Here is a 14,901-nt window from a genome sequence, read left to right as displayed (position 1 = left end):
GTAGTGAACCACGGCTCTGCTGAGCCTGCTGAGAGCTGGTTGCAGTGAACCACGGCTCTGCTGAGAGCTGGTTGCAGTGAACCACGGCTCTACTGGGCCTGCTGAGAGCTGGTTGCAGTGAACCACGGCTCTGCTGAACCTGCTGAGAGCTGGTTGTAGTGAACCACGGCTCTGCTGAACCTGCTGAGAGCTGGTTGCAGTGAACCACGGCTCTGCTGAACCTGCTGAGAGCTGGTTGCAGTGAACCACGGCTCTACTGGGCCTGCTGAGAGCTGGTTGCAGTGAACCAGGGCTCTGCTGAGAGCTGGTTGCAGTGAACCAGGGCTCTGCTGAGAGCTGGTTGTAGTGAACCACGGCTCTGCTGAGAGCTGGTTGCATTCAGAGACTGGCCTGGAGATGAAAGAACTTTCATTCATATTCACGCTCTAATCCCCCCACATGTTGAGAGGATTCTGCTCTGTGCTAGCCTAGCAGCCGGTCCTAAAACACATGTTAAGAGGATTCTGCTCTGTGCTAGCCTAGCAGCCGGTCCTAAAACACATGTTAAGAGGATTCTGCTCTGTGCTAGCCTAGCAGCTGGTCCTAAAACACATGTTGAGAGGATTCTGCTCTGTGCTAGCCTAGCAGCTGGTCCTAAAACACATGTTGAGAAGATTCTGCTCTGTGCTAGCTTAGCAGCTGGTCCTAAAACACATGTTAAGAGGATTCTGCTCTGTGCTAGCCTAGCAGCTGGTCCTAAAACACATGTTGAGAAGATTCTGCTCTGTGCTAGCTTAGCAGCCGGTCCAAAACACATGTTAAGAGGATTCTGCTCTGTGCTAGCCTAGCAGCTGGTCCTAAAACACATGTTTAGAGGATTCTGCTCTGTGCTAGCCTAGCAGCTGGTCCTAAAACACATGTTTAGAGGATTCTGCTCTGTGCTAGCCTAGCAGCTGGTCCTAAAACACATGTTAAGAGGATTCTGCTCTGTGCTAGCATAGCAGCTGGTCCTAAAACACATGTTAAGAGGATTCTGCTCTGTGCTAGCCTAGCAGCTGGTCCTAAAACACATGTTAAGAGGATTCTGCTCTGTGCTAGCCTAGCAGCTGGTCCTAAAACACATGTTAAGAGGATTCTGCTCTGTACTAGCCTAGCAGCTGGTCCTAAAACACATGTTAAGAGGATTCTGCTCTGTGCTAGCCTAGCAGCTGGTCCTAAAACACATGTTGGGGCGGCAGGGTAGCCTAGTGGTTAGAGCGTTGGACTAGTAACCGGAAGGTTGCAAGTTCAAACCCCCGAGCTGACAAGGTACAAATCTGTTGTTCTGCCCCTGAACAGGCAGTTAACCCACTGTTCCTAGGCCGTCATTGAAAATAAGAATTTGTTCTTAACTGACTTGCCTAGTTAAATTAAGGAATAAAATAAAATGTTAAGAGGATTCTGCTCTGTGCTAGACTAGCAGCTGGTCCTAAAACTAGCATATTTGAAAGAGAAAATGAACTAGGGAATAACAATTCTTACCTTTTTTCTTCTGCTGTCATTTCACAGTAAATCAGAGACATAACAAGTCATAGACAGGATATATAAAACATAACAAGAGAGGTATAATATCTTATTCCTTTACATTTGAACTCCAACCCCCCACTTCCTCCCCCATCCCCTCCTCACCTCTGAAGTTGATGGGGATGGTGCTGTTGCTTCCCTGGCAGGCTGTGGCCTGGACCGGGTCGGTGGTGTGGTATCCTGTACGGGAGGCGCGGGATATCACCCCCCATTTGGAGATGATAGGCCCTTCTCCAAACGGTATGATGGGCCCCTCTCCAAACGGTATGCTGGGGTCCTCGTCTCTGAGACGGCGGTAGGGCTCAAACGGTATGCTGGGGTCCTCGTCTTTCAGACGGCAGTAGGGCTCAAACGGTATGCTGGGGTCCTCGTCTTTCAGACGGCGGTAGGGCTCAAACGGTATGCTGGGGTCCTCGTCTTTCAGATGGCGGTAGGGCTCAAACGGTATGCTGGGGTCCTCGTCTTTCAGACGGCGGTAGGTTTCAAACGGTATGCTGGGGTCCTCGTCTTTCAGACGGCGGTAGGTTTCAAACGGTATGCTGGGGTCCTCGTCTTTCAGACGGCGGTAGGTTTCAAACGGTATGCTGGGGTCCTCGTCTTTCAGACGGCGGTAGGTTTCAAACGGTATGCTGGGGTCCTCATCTTTCAGACGGCGGTAGGTTTCAAACGGTATGCTGGGGTCCTCGTCTTTCAGACGGCGGTAGGGCTCAAACGGTATGCTGGGGTCCTCGTCTTTCAGACGGCGGTAGGTTTCAAACGGTATGCTGGGGTCCTCATCTTTCAGACGGCGGTAGGGCTCAAACGGTATGCTGGGGTCCTCGTCTTTCAGACGGAGGTAGGTTTCAAACGGTATGCTGGGGTCCTCATCTTTCAGACGGCGGTAGGGCTCAAACGTGTGTAGCCACCGCGTCTTTTCACCATTGTCTACTTCCTGAAAGACAAAGCATTAGTAGAAAACATAGACATTTTCATTTGTTAGTGTAGATAATGTCACAGTAATTGTCTAATTTGTCATGTGATGCTAGACTATATTGTTATGTTCTGTAGGATCTATATGTGTCTGTGTGGCTGTTTAGTTGAATTAAGAAGGCATGTTGTGAGACCCACTAAGTTTTCGGAGCGGGAGTGAGCTGAGGCCTTGTGATACTCTGGTTCAAAGGGGCTGATGCAGGTACTGATGGTTCCACAGGACCAGGGAGAGTAGTGGGACAGATTCTCCTCGCCACGGAACTTACAGTTCATACACTGACCACCACCACCGTCATCATGCTAGAGAGAGAGAAAGAAAGATAGACCGAAAGAAAGAACGAGAGAGAGAGGGAAAGAGAGAGAACAGATAGCCAGACAGAAAGAGAGAGAGAGACACACATTTGAAATGTCTTTATTCTTTTGGAACTTTTGTAGGTGTAATGTTTACTGTACATTTTTTATTGTTAATTTCACTTTTGTTTATTATCTATTCGTCTTGCTTTGGCAATGTAAACATACGTTTCCCAAGACAATAAAGCCCTTAAATTAAATTGAATTGAAATTGAGTGAGAGAGAAGAGAGGGAGGGGGGAAAATAATGGAGGGATGGGGATGGGGGACAGAGAGAATAGGGGGGGAGAGAGTTATGAGGACTCCCAAACACAAACTGAGACTCTCTATGCTGTAGCTACCAGTTGCCAAGCAACAGTCACAGTCTAAAATAGCTTTGGATTCAACACAGCTTTTGGGCCAGAATCAAAAACACACACAAACAACATACAATACTGTATAAGTCAGCATTCTTTACCATGATTTCATGGGGCAACAGAGTGGATAAAACTGATTACAGTATGCCTTTTATACTTGTGCTATACACAAACGTTCTCTCTCTCTCCCGGTCTCTCTTTCTCTCTGTCTTTCTCTCTCTCTCCCTTTCTCTCCCTGTTCGTCTCTCTTTCTTTCTTTCTTTCTTTCTTTCTCTCTGTCTTTCTCTCCCTGTTCGTCTCTCTTTCTCTCTGTCTTTCTCTCCCTGTCCGTCTCTCCCTCTCTCTCCCTGTTTGTCTCTCCCTCTCTCCCCCTGTTCGTCTCTCCCTCTCTCTCCCTGTTCGTCTCTCTTTCTCTCTCCCTGTTCGTCTCTCCCTCTCTCTCCCTGTCCGTCTCTCCCTCTCTCTCCCTGTTCGTCTCTCTTTCTCTCTGTCTGTCTTACTCTCTCCCTTTCTCTCCCTGTTCGTCTCTCTCTCTCTCTCTCTCTCTCTCTCTCTCTCTCTCTCTCTCTCTCTCTCCTGTCCGTCTCTCCCTCTCTCAATTCAATTCAATTCAATTCAAGGGCTTTATTGGCATGGGAAACATGTGTTAACATTGCCAAAGCAAGTGAGGTAGACAACATACAAAGTGAATATATAAAGTGAAAAACAACAAAAATTAACAGTAAACATTACACATACAACAGTTTCAAAACAGTAAAGACATTACAAATGTCATATTATATATATATATATATATATATATATATATATATATATATATATATATATATATATATATATATATATACACAATGTACAAATAGTTAAAGGACACAAGATAAAATAAATAAGCATAAATATGGGTTGTATTTACAATGGTGTTTGCTCTTCACTGGTTGCCCTTTTCTCGTGGCAACAGGTCACAAATCTTGCTTCTGTGATGGCACACTGTGGAATTTCACCCAGTAGATATGGGAGTTTTTCAAAATTGGATATGTTTTCGAATTCTTTGTGGATCTGTGTGATCTGGGGGAAATATGTCTCTCTAATATGGTCATACATTGGGCAGGAGGTTAGGAAGTGCAGCTCAGTTTCCACCTCATTTTGTGGGCAGTGAGCACATAGCCTGTCTTCTCTTGAGAGCCATGTCTGCCTACGGCGGCCTTTCTCAATAGCAAGGCTATGCTCACTGAGTCTGTACATAGTCAAAGCTTTCCTTAATTTTGGGTCAGTCACAGTGGTCAGGTATTCTGCCGCTGTGTACTCTCTGTGTAGGGCCAAATAGCATTCTAGTTTGCTCTGTTTTTTTGTTAATTCTTTCCAATGTGTTAAGTAATTATCTTTTTGTTTTCTCATGATTTGGTTGGGTCTAATTGTGCTGTTGTCCTGGGGCTCTGTAGGGTGTGTTTGTGTTTGTGAACAGAGCCCCAGGACCAGCTTGCTTAGGGACTCTTCTCCAGGTTCATCTCTCTGTTTGTGATTGCTTTGTTATGGAAGGTTTGTGAATCGCTTCCTTTTAGGTGGTTGTAGAATTTAATGGCTCTTTTCTGAATTTTGATAATTAGTGGGTATCGGCCTAATTCTGCTCTGCATGCATTATTTGGTGTTTTACGTTGTACACGGAGGATATTTTTGCAGAATTCTGCGTGCAGAGTCTCAATTTGGTGTTTGTCCCATTTTGTGAAGTCTTGGTTGGTGAGCGGACCCCAGACCTCACAACCATAAAGGGCAATGGGCTCTATGACTGATTCAAGTATTTTTAGCCAAATCCTAATTGGTATGTTGAAATTTATGTTTCTTTTGATGGCATAGAATGCCCTTCTTGCCTTGTCTCTCAGATCGTTCACACCTTTGTGGAAGTTACCTGTGGCGCTGATGTTTAGGCCAAGGTATGTATAGTTTTTGTGTGCTCTAGGGCAACAGTGTCTAGATGGAATTTGTATTTGTGGTCCTGGTGACTGGACCTTTTTGGAACACCATTATTTTGGTCTTACTGAGATTTACTGTCAGGGCCCAGGTCTGACAGAATCTGTGCATAAGATCTAGGTGCTGCTGTAGGCCCTCCTTGGTTGGTGACAGAAGCACCAGATCATCAGCAAACAGCAGACATTTGACTTCGGATTCTAGCAGGGGAGGCCGGGTGCTGCAGACTTTTCTAGTGCCCGCGCCAGTTCGTTGATATATATGTTGAAGAGGGTGGGGCTTAAGCTGCATCCCTGTCTAACCCCACGGCCCTGTGTGAAGAAATGTGTGTGTTTTTGCCAGTTTTAACCGCACACTTGTTGTTTGTGTACATGGATTTTATAATGTCATATGTTTTACCCCCAACACCACTTTCCATCAGTTTGTATAGCAGACCCTCATGCCAAATTGAGTCAAAGGCTTTTTTGAAATCAACAAAGCATGAGAAGACTTTGCCTTTGTTTTGGTTTGTTTGGTTGTCAATTAAGGTGTGCAGGGTGAATACATGGTCTGTTGTACGGTAATTTGGTAAAAAGCCAATTTGACATTTGCTCAGTACATTGTTTTCATTGAGGAAATGTACGAGTCTGCTGTTAATAATAATGCAGAGGATTTTCCCAAGGTTACTGTTGACACATATTCCACGGTAGTTATTGGGGTCAAATTTGTCTCCACTTTTGTGGATTGGGGTGATCAGTCCTTGGTTCCAAATATTGGGGAAGATGCCAGAGCTAAGTATGATGTTAAAGAGTTTTAGTATAGCCAATTGGAATTTGTTGTCTGTACATTTGATCATTTCATTGAGGATACCATCAACACCACAGGCTTTTATGGGGTGGAAGGGTTTTATTTTGTCCTGTAGCTCATTCAAGGTAATTGGAGAATCCAGTGGGTTCTTGTAGTCTTTAATATATATTATTAGTTGATTAGAAGATTTGTATTTGATCCTGTATATGTTTTTGCTCTTTATTCTTTGTTATAGAGCCAAAAGATTGGAGAAGTGGTTTACCCATCTCCATTTTGGATAGATCATTCTTCGTGTTGTTGTTGTTTGTTTAGTGGTTTCCAATTTTCCCAGAAGTGGTCAGAGTGTATGGATGCTTCAATTACATTGAGCTGATTTCTGACGTGCTGTTCCTTCGTTTTCCGTAGTGTATTTCTGTATTCTTTTAGTGATTCACCATAGTGAAGGCAGGTCCTCTCTCTCCCTGTCCGTCTCTCTCCCTGTCCGTCTCTTCCTCTCTCTCCCTGTCCGTCTCTTCCTCTCGCTTCATGTCCTTCTCTCTCCCTGTCCGTCTCTTCCTCTCTCTCCCTGTCCTTCTCTCTCCCTGTCCTTCTCTCTCCCTGTCCTTCTCTCTCCCTGTCCTTCTCTCTCCCTGTCCGTCTCTCTCCCTGTCCGTCTCTCTCCCTGTCCGTCTCTCTCCCTGTCCGTCTCTCTCCCTGTCCTTCTCTCTCCCTGTCCTTCTCTCTCCCTGTCCGTCTCTCTCCCTGTCCGTCTCTTCCTCTCTCTCCCTGTCCATCTCTCTCCATGTCCGTCTCTCTCCCTGTCCGTCTCTCTCCCTGTCCGTCTCTCTCCCTGTCCGTCTCTCTCCCTGTCCGTCTCTCTCCCTGTCCGTCTCTCTCCCTGTCCGTCTCTCTCCCTGTCCGTCTCTCTCCCTGTCCTTCTCTCTCCCTGTCCGTCTCTCTCCCTGTCCGTCTCTCTCCCTGTCCGTCTCTTCCTCTCTCTCCCTGTCCATCTCTCTCCCTGTCCGTCTCTTCCTCTCTCTCCCTGTCCATCTCTCTCCCTGTCCGTCTCTCTCCCTGTCCGTCTCTCTCCCTGTCCGTCTCTCTCCCTGTCCGTCTCTCTCCCTGTCCTTCTCTCTCCCTGTCCGTCTCTCTCCCTGTCCGTCTCTCTCCCTGTCCGTCTCTCTCCCTGTCCGTCTCTCTCCCTGTCCGTCTCTCTCCCTGTCCGTCTCTCTCCCTGTCCGTCTCTCTCCCTGTCCGTCTCTCTCCCTGTCCGTCTCTCTCCATGTCCGTCTCTCTCCCTGTCCGTCTCTTCCTCTCGCTTCCTGTCCGTCTCTTCCTCTCGCTTGCTGTCCATCTCTCTCCCTCTCTCTCTGTCCTTCTCTCTCCCTCTCCGTCTCTCTCCCTGTCCGTCTCTCTCCCTGTCCGTCTCTCTCCCTGTCCTTCTCTCTCCCTGTCCTTCTCTCTCCCTGTCCGTCTCTCTCCCTGTCTCCCTGTCCGTCTCTCTCCCTCTCCCCCTGTTCGTCTCTCCCCCCCCCTCTCTCTCTCTAACCTCTCCTTCTCTCCCTGTCTGTCTTTCCCTGTCCGTCTCTCTCCCTCTCTAACCTCTCCTTCTCTCCCTGTCTGTCTTTCCCTGTCCGTCTCTCTCCCTCTCTCCCTCTCTAACCTCTCCCCCTCTGCCTCTCTCCCTGTTCGTCTCTCTCCCTGTCCCTCTCTCTCCCTCTCTCTCTCGTTCTATGGTCGTGACTCACAACGGATGTACAAACACACTCTGTGTACATGCAGGCCTACGTACCTCTGCACCAAAGTCTACGGTGAAGACGGGGGAGGACTGGGAGGGCCTGTTCACGTTGCCGTGGTGATGGTGTGCCCACTGCTCCTGTTTCCGCCTGAACAGATCCTCGCATCCAAGAGGAAAACGCCCATAAGAGTTCTGGAGAGGGAGAGGGAGGAGGAGAGAGAGAGAGGGGGAGAGGGAGAGGGAGGAGGAGAGAGAGGGAGAGAGAGAGAGAGAGGGAGAGAGAGAGAGAGAGGGAGAGAGAGAAAGAGAACACTGTATATATACATAATATGACATTTGAAATGTCTTTATTCTTTTGGAACTTCTGTGAGTGTAATGTTTACTGTTCATTTTTATAATATTTTTGTTTATTATCTACTTCACTTGCTTTGGCAATGTTAACATATTTTTCCCATGCCAATAAAGCCCTTAAATTGAAATTGAATTGAGAGATGGAGAGAGAGCAGGGGTTAGAGTTGTCTGAGATCTCCCCCATGTACACTAACCATATACAACAACATTAATCATAGCCTTCAATAGGAGGAGGAGGAGGAGGGCAACGATAAGGGGAAACGGAGGAGGAGGGCAACGATGAGGGGAAGCGGAGGAGGAGGGCAACGATGAGGGGAAGCGGAGGAGGAGGGCAACGATGAGAGGAAACGGAGGATGAGGGCAACGATGAGGGGAAACGGAGGAGGAGGGCAACGATGAGAGGAAACGGAGGAGGAGGACAACGATGAGGGGAAGCGGAGGAGGAGGGCAACGATGAGGGGAAGCGGAGGAGGAGGGCAACGATGAGGGGAAGCGGAGGAGGAGGGCAACGATGAGGGGAAGCGGAGGAGGAGGGCAACGATGAGAGGAAACGGAGGAGGAGGGAAACGATGAGAGGAAACGGAGGAGGAGGGCAACGATGAGAGGAAACGGAGGAGGAGGGCAACGATGAGGGGAAGCGGAGGAGGAGGGCAACGATGAGGGGAAGCGGAGGAGGAGGGCAACGATGAGGGGAAGCGGAGGAGGAGGGCAACGATGAGAGGAAACGGAGGAGGAGGGCAACGATGAGAGGAAACGGAGGAGGAGGGCAACGATGAGAGGAAACGGAGGAGGAGGGCAACGATGAGGGGAAGCGGAGGAGGAGGGCAACGATGAGAGGAAACGGAGGAGGAGGGCAACGATGAGAGGAAACGGAGGAGGAGGGCAACGATGAGGGGAAACGGAGGAGGAGGGCAACGATGAGGGGAAGCGGAGGAGGAGGGCAACGATGAGGGGAAGCGGAGGAGGAGGGCAACGATGAGGGGAAGCGGAGGAGGAGGGCAACGATGAGGGGAAGCGGAGGAGGAGGGCAACGATGAGGGGAAACGGAGGAGGAGGGCAACGATGAGGGGAAGCGGAGGAGGAGGGCAACGATGAGGGGAAGCGGAGGAGGAGGGCAACGATGAGGGGAAGCGGAGGAGGAGGGCAACGATGAGGGGAAACGGAGGAGGAGGGCAACGATGAGGGGAAGCGGAGGAGGAGGGCAACGATGAGGGGAAGCGGAGGAGGAGGGCAACGATGAGGGGAAGCGGAGGAGGAGGGCAACGATGAGGGGAAACGGAGGAGGAGGGCAACGATGAGGGGAAGCGGAGGAGGAGGGCAACGATGAGGGGAAGCGGAGGAGGAGGGCAACGATGAGGGGAAGCGGAGGAGGAGGGCAACGATGAGGGGGCGGAGGAGGAGGAAGAGAATATGTGGGTGACAATGAGTTTGCTATGCTGATTGGGAGGAGAGGAGAGGCAGGAGGAATAGAAAGGCATGATAAAGCCAGTTGTGTTCAAGACTGTTCTGCGTGCTTGCAGAGGAGGCTATACAGTAACCGTACCCTGTGCAGTGCTGCTCTGTGCTCCCCCGCTGAGCAGTAGGGGCTGTCCAGGGAGGCGTATCTCTCTCGAAGGGGGGGCTGGTACACAGAGGAGTGCAGCACCTCGGGAGGCAGCGAGTTACTCCTGGCGTCCTCTCGGTGGTACAGCTGGGGCCTCCACATATGCCGGCTGTCATACAGGGGAGCGTAGCCACCGTGGGCTGGGGCCAGGGGCCCGTACTGGGGGACCGATGAGGGACCGTAGGGAGAGGGACCAGTGTGCTCCCGTGGTGGGGGCAAGGAGGGGTACTGCTCTGAGTACAGAGGGGACATGGAGGGAGGCAGAGAGGACTCTGGGACATGGCTGGAACGGAGGAAGCGAGCCACGCAGGGTTTGTGGTGGTGTATCGCAGAGGGGTAGTAGTTACCTAAAGAGGGACAGAAGACATCATCAGTGAGTCTACATAATACCTTATTTAGATGATGAAAGATCGAATAGAGTGAAACGGACACACCTGGATTCAAAGGCATTTGTTTTCAAATACTTTAGCTGCAATTGACTATGGTTGTCTGGAGCAATGGAACCAATGGAATAGTCTGTGCAAACCCCGCCCCTCTGGCAGTCAGGGAGGCTCAATCAAACGCTAACGTATTTGAAAGAGAACAAATGCTATTCAACCCAGGTCTGACAGACACCGGTTACAATGTCTCTTAGATGGCTGTACTCACTGGCTGGCTGGTAGGGCTGCACGTCGTAGGGAGGTTGGGGGTCCTGGTAACACAGTTCAGAGGACTGAGGTTGGTGGGGAGGGGGCTGAGGAAGGGGTCTTATCATTAGGTACTGGGCCTGTTTGGGGTGTGCAGAGTCACACTCTAGTCTAGACCCTGGGCCATAGGGAGAAGGAGCTGAGGAGGAATTGACTGGTGTCTTTGGAGGAGAAATAGACTTCCTGAAAGAGAGAGACAGAAAGAGGGAGAGAGACAGAGAAAACACTGTATATATACATAATATGACATTTGCAATGTCTTTATTCTTTTGGAAGTATTGGAAGTTTACTGTGTATTTTTTATTGTTTATTTCACTTTTGTTTTATCTATTTCACTTGCTTTGGCAATGTAAACATATGTTTCCCATGCCAACAAAGCCCTTAAATTGAAAATTGAGGGAGAGAGAGACAGAAAAACAGAGAAAGGGACAGAGAAAGAGAGAGAGAGACACAGCGAGAGACACAGAGAGAGAGACACACACAGACAGAGACACAGTGAGAGAAACAGCGAGAGACACAGAGAGAGAGAAACAGAGAAAGGATGTCAGTCGAGAGAGACTGTAACTGACAATTACCCTGTAAGTCTGTCGTTGTTTTTTGGCTTAATTGTTTACGTGTTCGCTATGCAGGGGAAATGATAAGACTAGTGGAACTACGTGGCTAATAACTGTTGTAACGGGGATCATTATTGTAGCAACACACCTTTGGAGGGAAGGCAATCCCGCGCTGTGTTGGCTAAGTTTTCATGTCTTCGGATGTAGTTCGTAAAGGTTGAATTGTGTATGTTAGGATGGTAACGTTATAATTAAGGTTGAAGCGTGAATTCATGCAAGGAATAATAAGTGTGAAGTTTTTGATTTCCTCCCTTCTGTAATAAGCAGCCAATGAGGTATTTTTCATGTGTTCAATCTGATACTGTTATAGCTCCGGCTAAACTGTTTATGAATGTAAGCACTTCAGAGTTATACCAAGCTAATAAGTCACCCATGAGGTAAGGAGGTTGTAAGAGTGTGTTTAACTGTCTTTTCATTTACTTTATAGTTCTCACGGAAGGTGATAATTCTGACTAAAACTACAGAATAAAGCTGCCAGTTAAAATCAAGGAACGGTTGTGCTCGTGGGTACTGGAGGGAGCTACAGAGACAACAATATGACTCATTGTACATGATGACACATTAAAGACAGCTGAAACGTAAGAATATACAGTAAGTGACTGAATGCGAAAGTGAAAGTAATGCTGTACTGCTAGCATGAAGCATTACAGTAGAAGGATCATAATGTGACAGAGAATTACTTACTGTTCCATAGAGCCAGATGAGGATCGGCTGGAGGCTGTGGATCCGTTAAATACAGACCTCTCCCTCTTCATCTCCTCCATCATATCCTCTCCCCTGGGCATGAGCTGGGAGGGTGTGGCCCCCTCCTTTAGGGACCCTGACCCCCCACTGTCTGAGCTCTTCAGGCCCCCAGTGCAGGCCTCCTCTCCTGAGTCGCCCCCCTCCATACTCAGAGCACTACCCATACTCCCCTGGGCCAGGAGGAAGGGCCGGCCCACGCCACTGATCTTCTTGTTTCTCATTCTGTTCCTTGAAAGGGGGATGGAGAGGGTGGAGAGGGGGGGGACAGAGAGAGAGACAGAGATAATTAGAAGGGTAGGTCCATTTAAGGTTTTGTTCACATAAAAGCTTTGATAAAAACTGGTCTGTGCATCGCATGCAAATGAGTGTGGTGGTGTTCTCCCTCACTTCTCTAGCTCGTCCTGTGTGTGTGCGAAGGTGCAGTTGGATCCTCGGGGACAGCCACCCTGCTGCCGGAGGTCTCGACAGATACTGGTCTTATATTTGCTGTTGGGCTGCGGCTGCATGGGAAGGAGACAGACAGAACAATGTTACTGACAATAGAAAACCACTGTGCTTGATGAAGGACATATCTGTCACATATCAATGTCTCTCACATTGTCTCTGTTGTACATTTAACAGCTGTATTACATTTGCATGTGTGTATGAGCGTGTGTGATTTTGCGTGCATGTGTGTGTGCGTGCATGTGCTTCTGTGTGTGTGTGTGTGTGTGTGTACATTTGCGTGTGTTTGTGTGTGTGTGTGAGTGCGTACGTGTGTGTGCGTACGTGTGTGTGCGTACGTGCGTGTGTTCTTGTGTGTGTGTGTGTGTGCGTACGTGCGTGTGTTCTTGTGTGTGTGTGTTCTTGTGCGTGTGTGTGAGTACGTGTGTGTGTGTGTGTGTGTGAGTACGTGTGTGTGCGTGCGTACGTGTGTGTGTCTGTGGGTACGTGTGTGTGTGGGTACGTGTGTGTGTGGGTACGTGTGTGTGTGGGGTACGTGCGTGTGTGTGTGTGTGGGTACGTGTGTGTGTGTACGCACGTGTGTGTGGGTACGTGCATGTGTGTGTGTGGGTGGGTACGTGTGTGTGTGTGTGTGTGTGTGTGTGTGTGTGTGTGTGTGTGTGTGTGTGTGTGTGTGTGTGTGTGTGTGTGTGTGTGTGTGTGTGTGTGTGTGTGTGTGTGTGTGTGTGTGTGTGTGTGTGTGTGTGTGTGTGTGTGTGTGTGTGTGTGTGTGTGTGTGTGTGTGTGTGTGTGTGTGTGTGTGTGTGTGTGTGTGTGTGTGTGTGTGTGTGTGTGTGTGTGTGTGTGGGTACGTGTGATGTCCGGTTCTGTACCTGTGCTGTCTCATGGCTCTTCCTACTGAAGTTGTGTATAAACTCAACCAGACCATGAACGACCACCTTCACCGCCAGCATCACACTCTCCAGCTCCTCCCAACACGGAGCCGCCGCTGCATCTACACCAAAACACACATCCCATATCAACATCCCTGTCTCCTTGTTTCTAAACAATATCATAGTGTCTGCAGCTTCTAAACAATCCAGCAAAACTCAGAAAGATATACCACAGATACCTACACCTGTCTCACAGGCCCGGTCTGTCCACCTGTCTCACAGGCCCGGTCTGTCCACCTGTCTCACAGGTCCGGTCTGTCCACCTGTCTCACAGGCCCGGTCTGTCCACCTGTCTCACAGGCCCGGTCTGTCCACCTGTCTCACAGGCCCGGTCTGTCCACCTGTCTCACAGGCCCGGTCTGTCCACCTGTCTCACAGGCCCGGTCTGTCCACCTGTCTCACAGGCCCGGTCTGTCCACCTGTCTCACAAGCCCGGTCTGTCCACCTGTCTCACAGGCCTGGTCTGTCCACCTGTCTCACAGGCCCGGTCTGTCCACCTGTCTCACAGGTCCGGTCTGTCCACCTGTCTCACAGGCCCGGTCTGTCCACCTGTCTCACAGGCCCGGTCTGTCCACCTGTCTCACAGGCCCGGTCTGTCCACCTGTCTCACAGGCCCGGTCTGTCCACCTATCTCACAGGCCCGGTCTGTCCACCTGTCTCACAGGCCCGGTCTGTCCACCTGTCTCACAGGCCCGGTCTGTCCACCTGTCTCACAGGCCCGGTCTGTCCACCTGTCTCACAGGCCCGGTCTGTCCACCTGTCTCACAGGCCGGTCTGTCCATTTCTTTACAAGTCTAGTGAGTCATAGTGTATTCACTGCAGGCAGTTTTCACCCACTAACATGAAACAATGGTGCATTATCATGTTAGCTCTTCTGTTCAGTACTATAGTTGGTGATGATCTAAACTAGGGCTTCCCAAACTCGTTCCCCTCCCCAGGTACACCTTCTGGTTTTTGCCCTAAAACTACACAGCTGATTCAAATAACCAACTGAACATCAAGCTTTGGTTATTTGAATCAGCTGTGTAGTGCTATGGGCCAGAAATCAGAAGGTGCAGCCAGAGGGAAACCCTGGACTGAACCTCATGGGAGTGTCATGGGTAGCTGCTGGGTTCGCCAGGCCCTGAGCTAAAAGGTGTAGGTTGATCTGTACTGTGTCTACCTGGGCTGTGGTCGATGTTGGCCAGTAGTTCCAGGTGTGGTCTGAGGCTGTTCAGATTGGCTGAGTCTCCTGTTCTCTGTAGAACTATCGTCAGCTCCTGGACACTCTTTGCGAAGGATTCTGGGGACTGGAGCTGTGGGAGTGACCATCATCCAATAGAGTTAGTGAAGAAACACCTAACAACACAGTGAAGTGCAATTTAATATGGTTGTACTGAGTCTACACCAGCGGTATTCAACCAGGGGTCAGTGGAGGTACTGCAGGGGATCCACAAAAAAATATGTTTTCATTAAAATAAAAGTGGAAAAAATGCTTTTATGAATATCTCTAGCAACAACAGAATAAACTAATTTTGAATGACATACCTACAGTAGGAAAAGAGGAGAATATCTTATTCCTGATAATGCCAACTTTATTTCTCAACTCCTAATGTTGAGCAAATTAAACACACTGGAGTATATGACATGGGCTTTGAGAAAAAAAAGAGTCAGTTATACTCACTGGAGTCAATTACACTCACTGGAGTCAATTACACTCACTGGAGTCAATTACACTCACTGGAGTCAGTTACACTCACTGGAGTCAATAACACTCACTGGAGTCAGTTACACTCACTGGAGTCAATAACACTCACTGGAGTCAGTTACACTCACTGGAGTCAATAACACTCACTGGAGTCAGTT

At 49.1% G+C, this 14,901-nt stretch overlaps 1 protein-coding gene across 3 annotated transcripts in view; it reads right to left on the bottom strand.

The window, feature by feature from the left end:
* The window catches only part of LOC118391615 (roquin-2-like), a 50,813-nt gene that overhangs the window by 13,262 nt on the left and 22,650 nt on the right, over positions 1-14,901 (bottom strand). For all 3 annotated transcript variants that reach the window (XM_052458418.1, XM_052458415.1, XM_052458416.1), the window contains exons 7-15: positions 14,219-14,351; positions 12,997-13,118; positions 12,068-12,180; positions 11,621-11,908; positions 10,285-10,505; positions 9,577-9,983; positions 7,737-7,874; positions 2,650-2,811; positions 1,648-2,473 (exon numbers count right to left, since the gene is read on the bottom strand). In XM_052458418.1, the coding sequence (XP_052314378.1) occupies positions 1,648-2,473; positions 2,650-2,811; positions 7,737-7,874; positions 9,577-9,983; positions 10,285-10,505; positions 11,621-11,908; positions 12,068-12,180; positions 12,997-13,118; positions 14,219-14,351 (2,410 nt within the window). The remainder of the gene's footprint in view (positions 1-1,647; positions 2,474-2,649; positions 2,812-7,736; positions 7,875-9,576; positions 9,984-10,284; positions 10,506-11,620; positions 11,909-12,067; positions 12,181-12,996; positions 13,119-14,218; positions 14,352-14,901) is intronic.

Source organism: Oncorhynchus keta, chromosome 12 (genome assembly GCF_023373465.1).
Source record: "Oncorhynchus keta strain PuntledgeMale-10-30-2019 chromosome 12, Oket_V2, whole genome shotgun sequence".
NCBI classification, from domain to species: domain Eukaryota; kingdom Metazoa; phylum Chordata; class Actinopteri; order Salmoniformes; family Salmonidae; genus Oncorhynchus; species Oncorhynchus keta.
The sequence above is the reverse complement of the archived record's forward strand: the minus strand, read 5'-3'. Positions and strand labels throughout refer to the sequence as shown.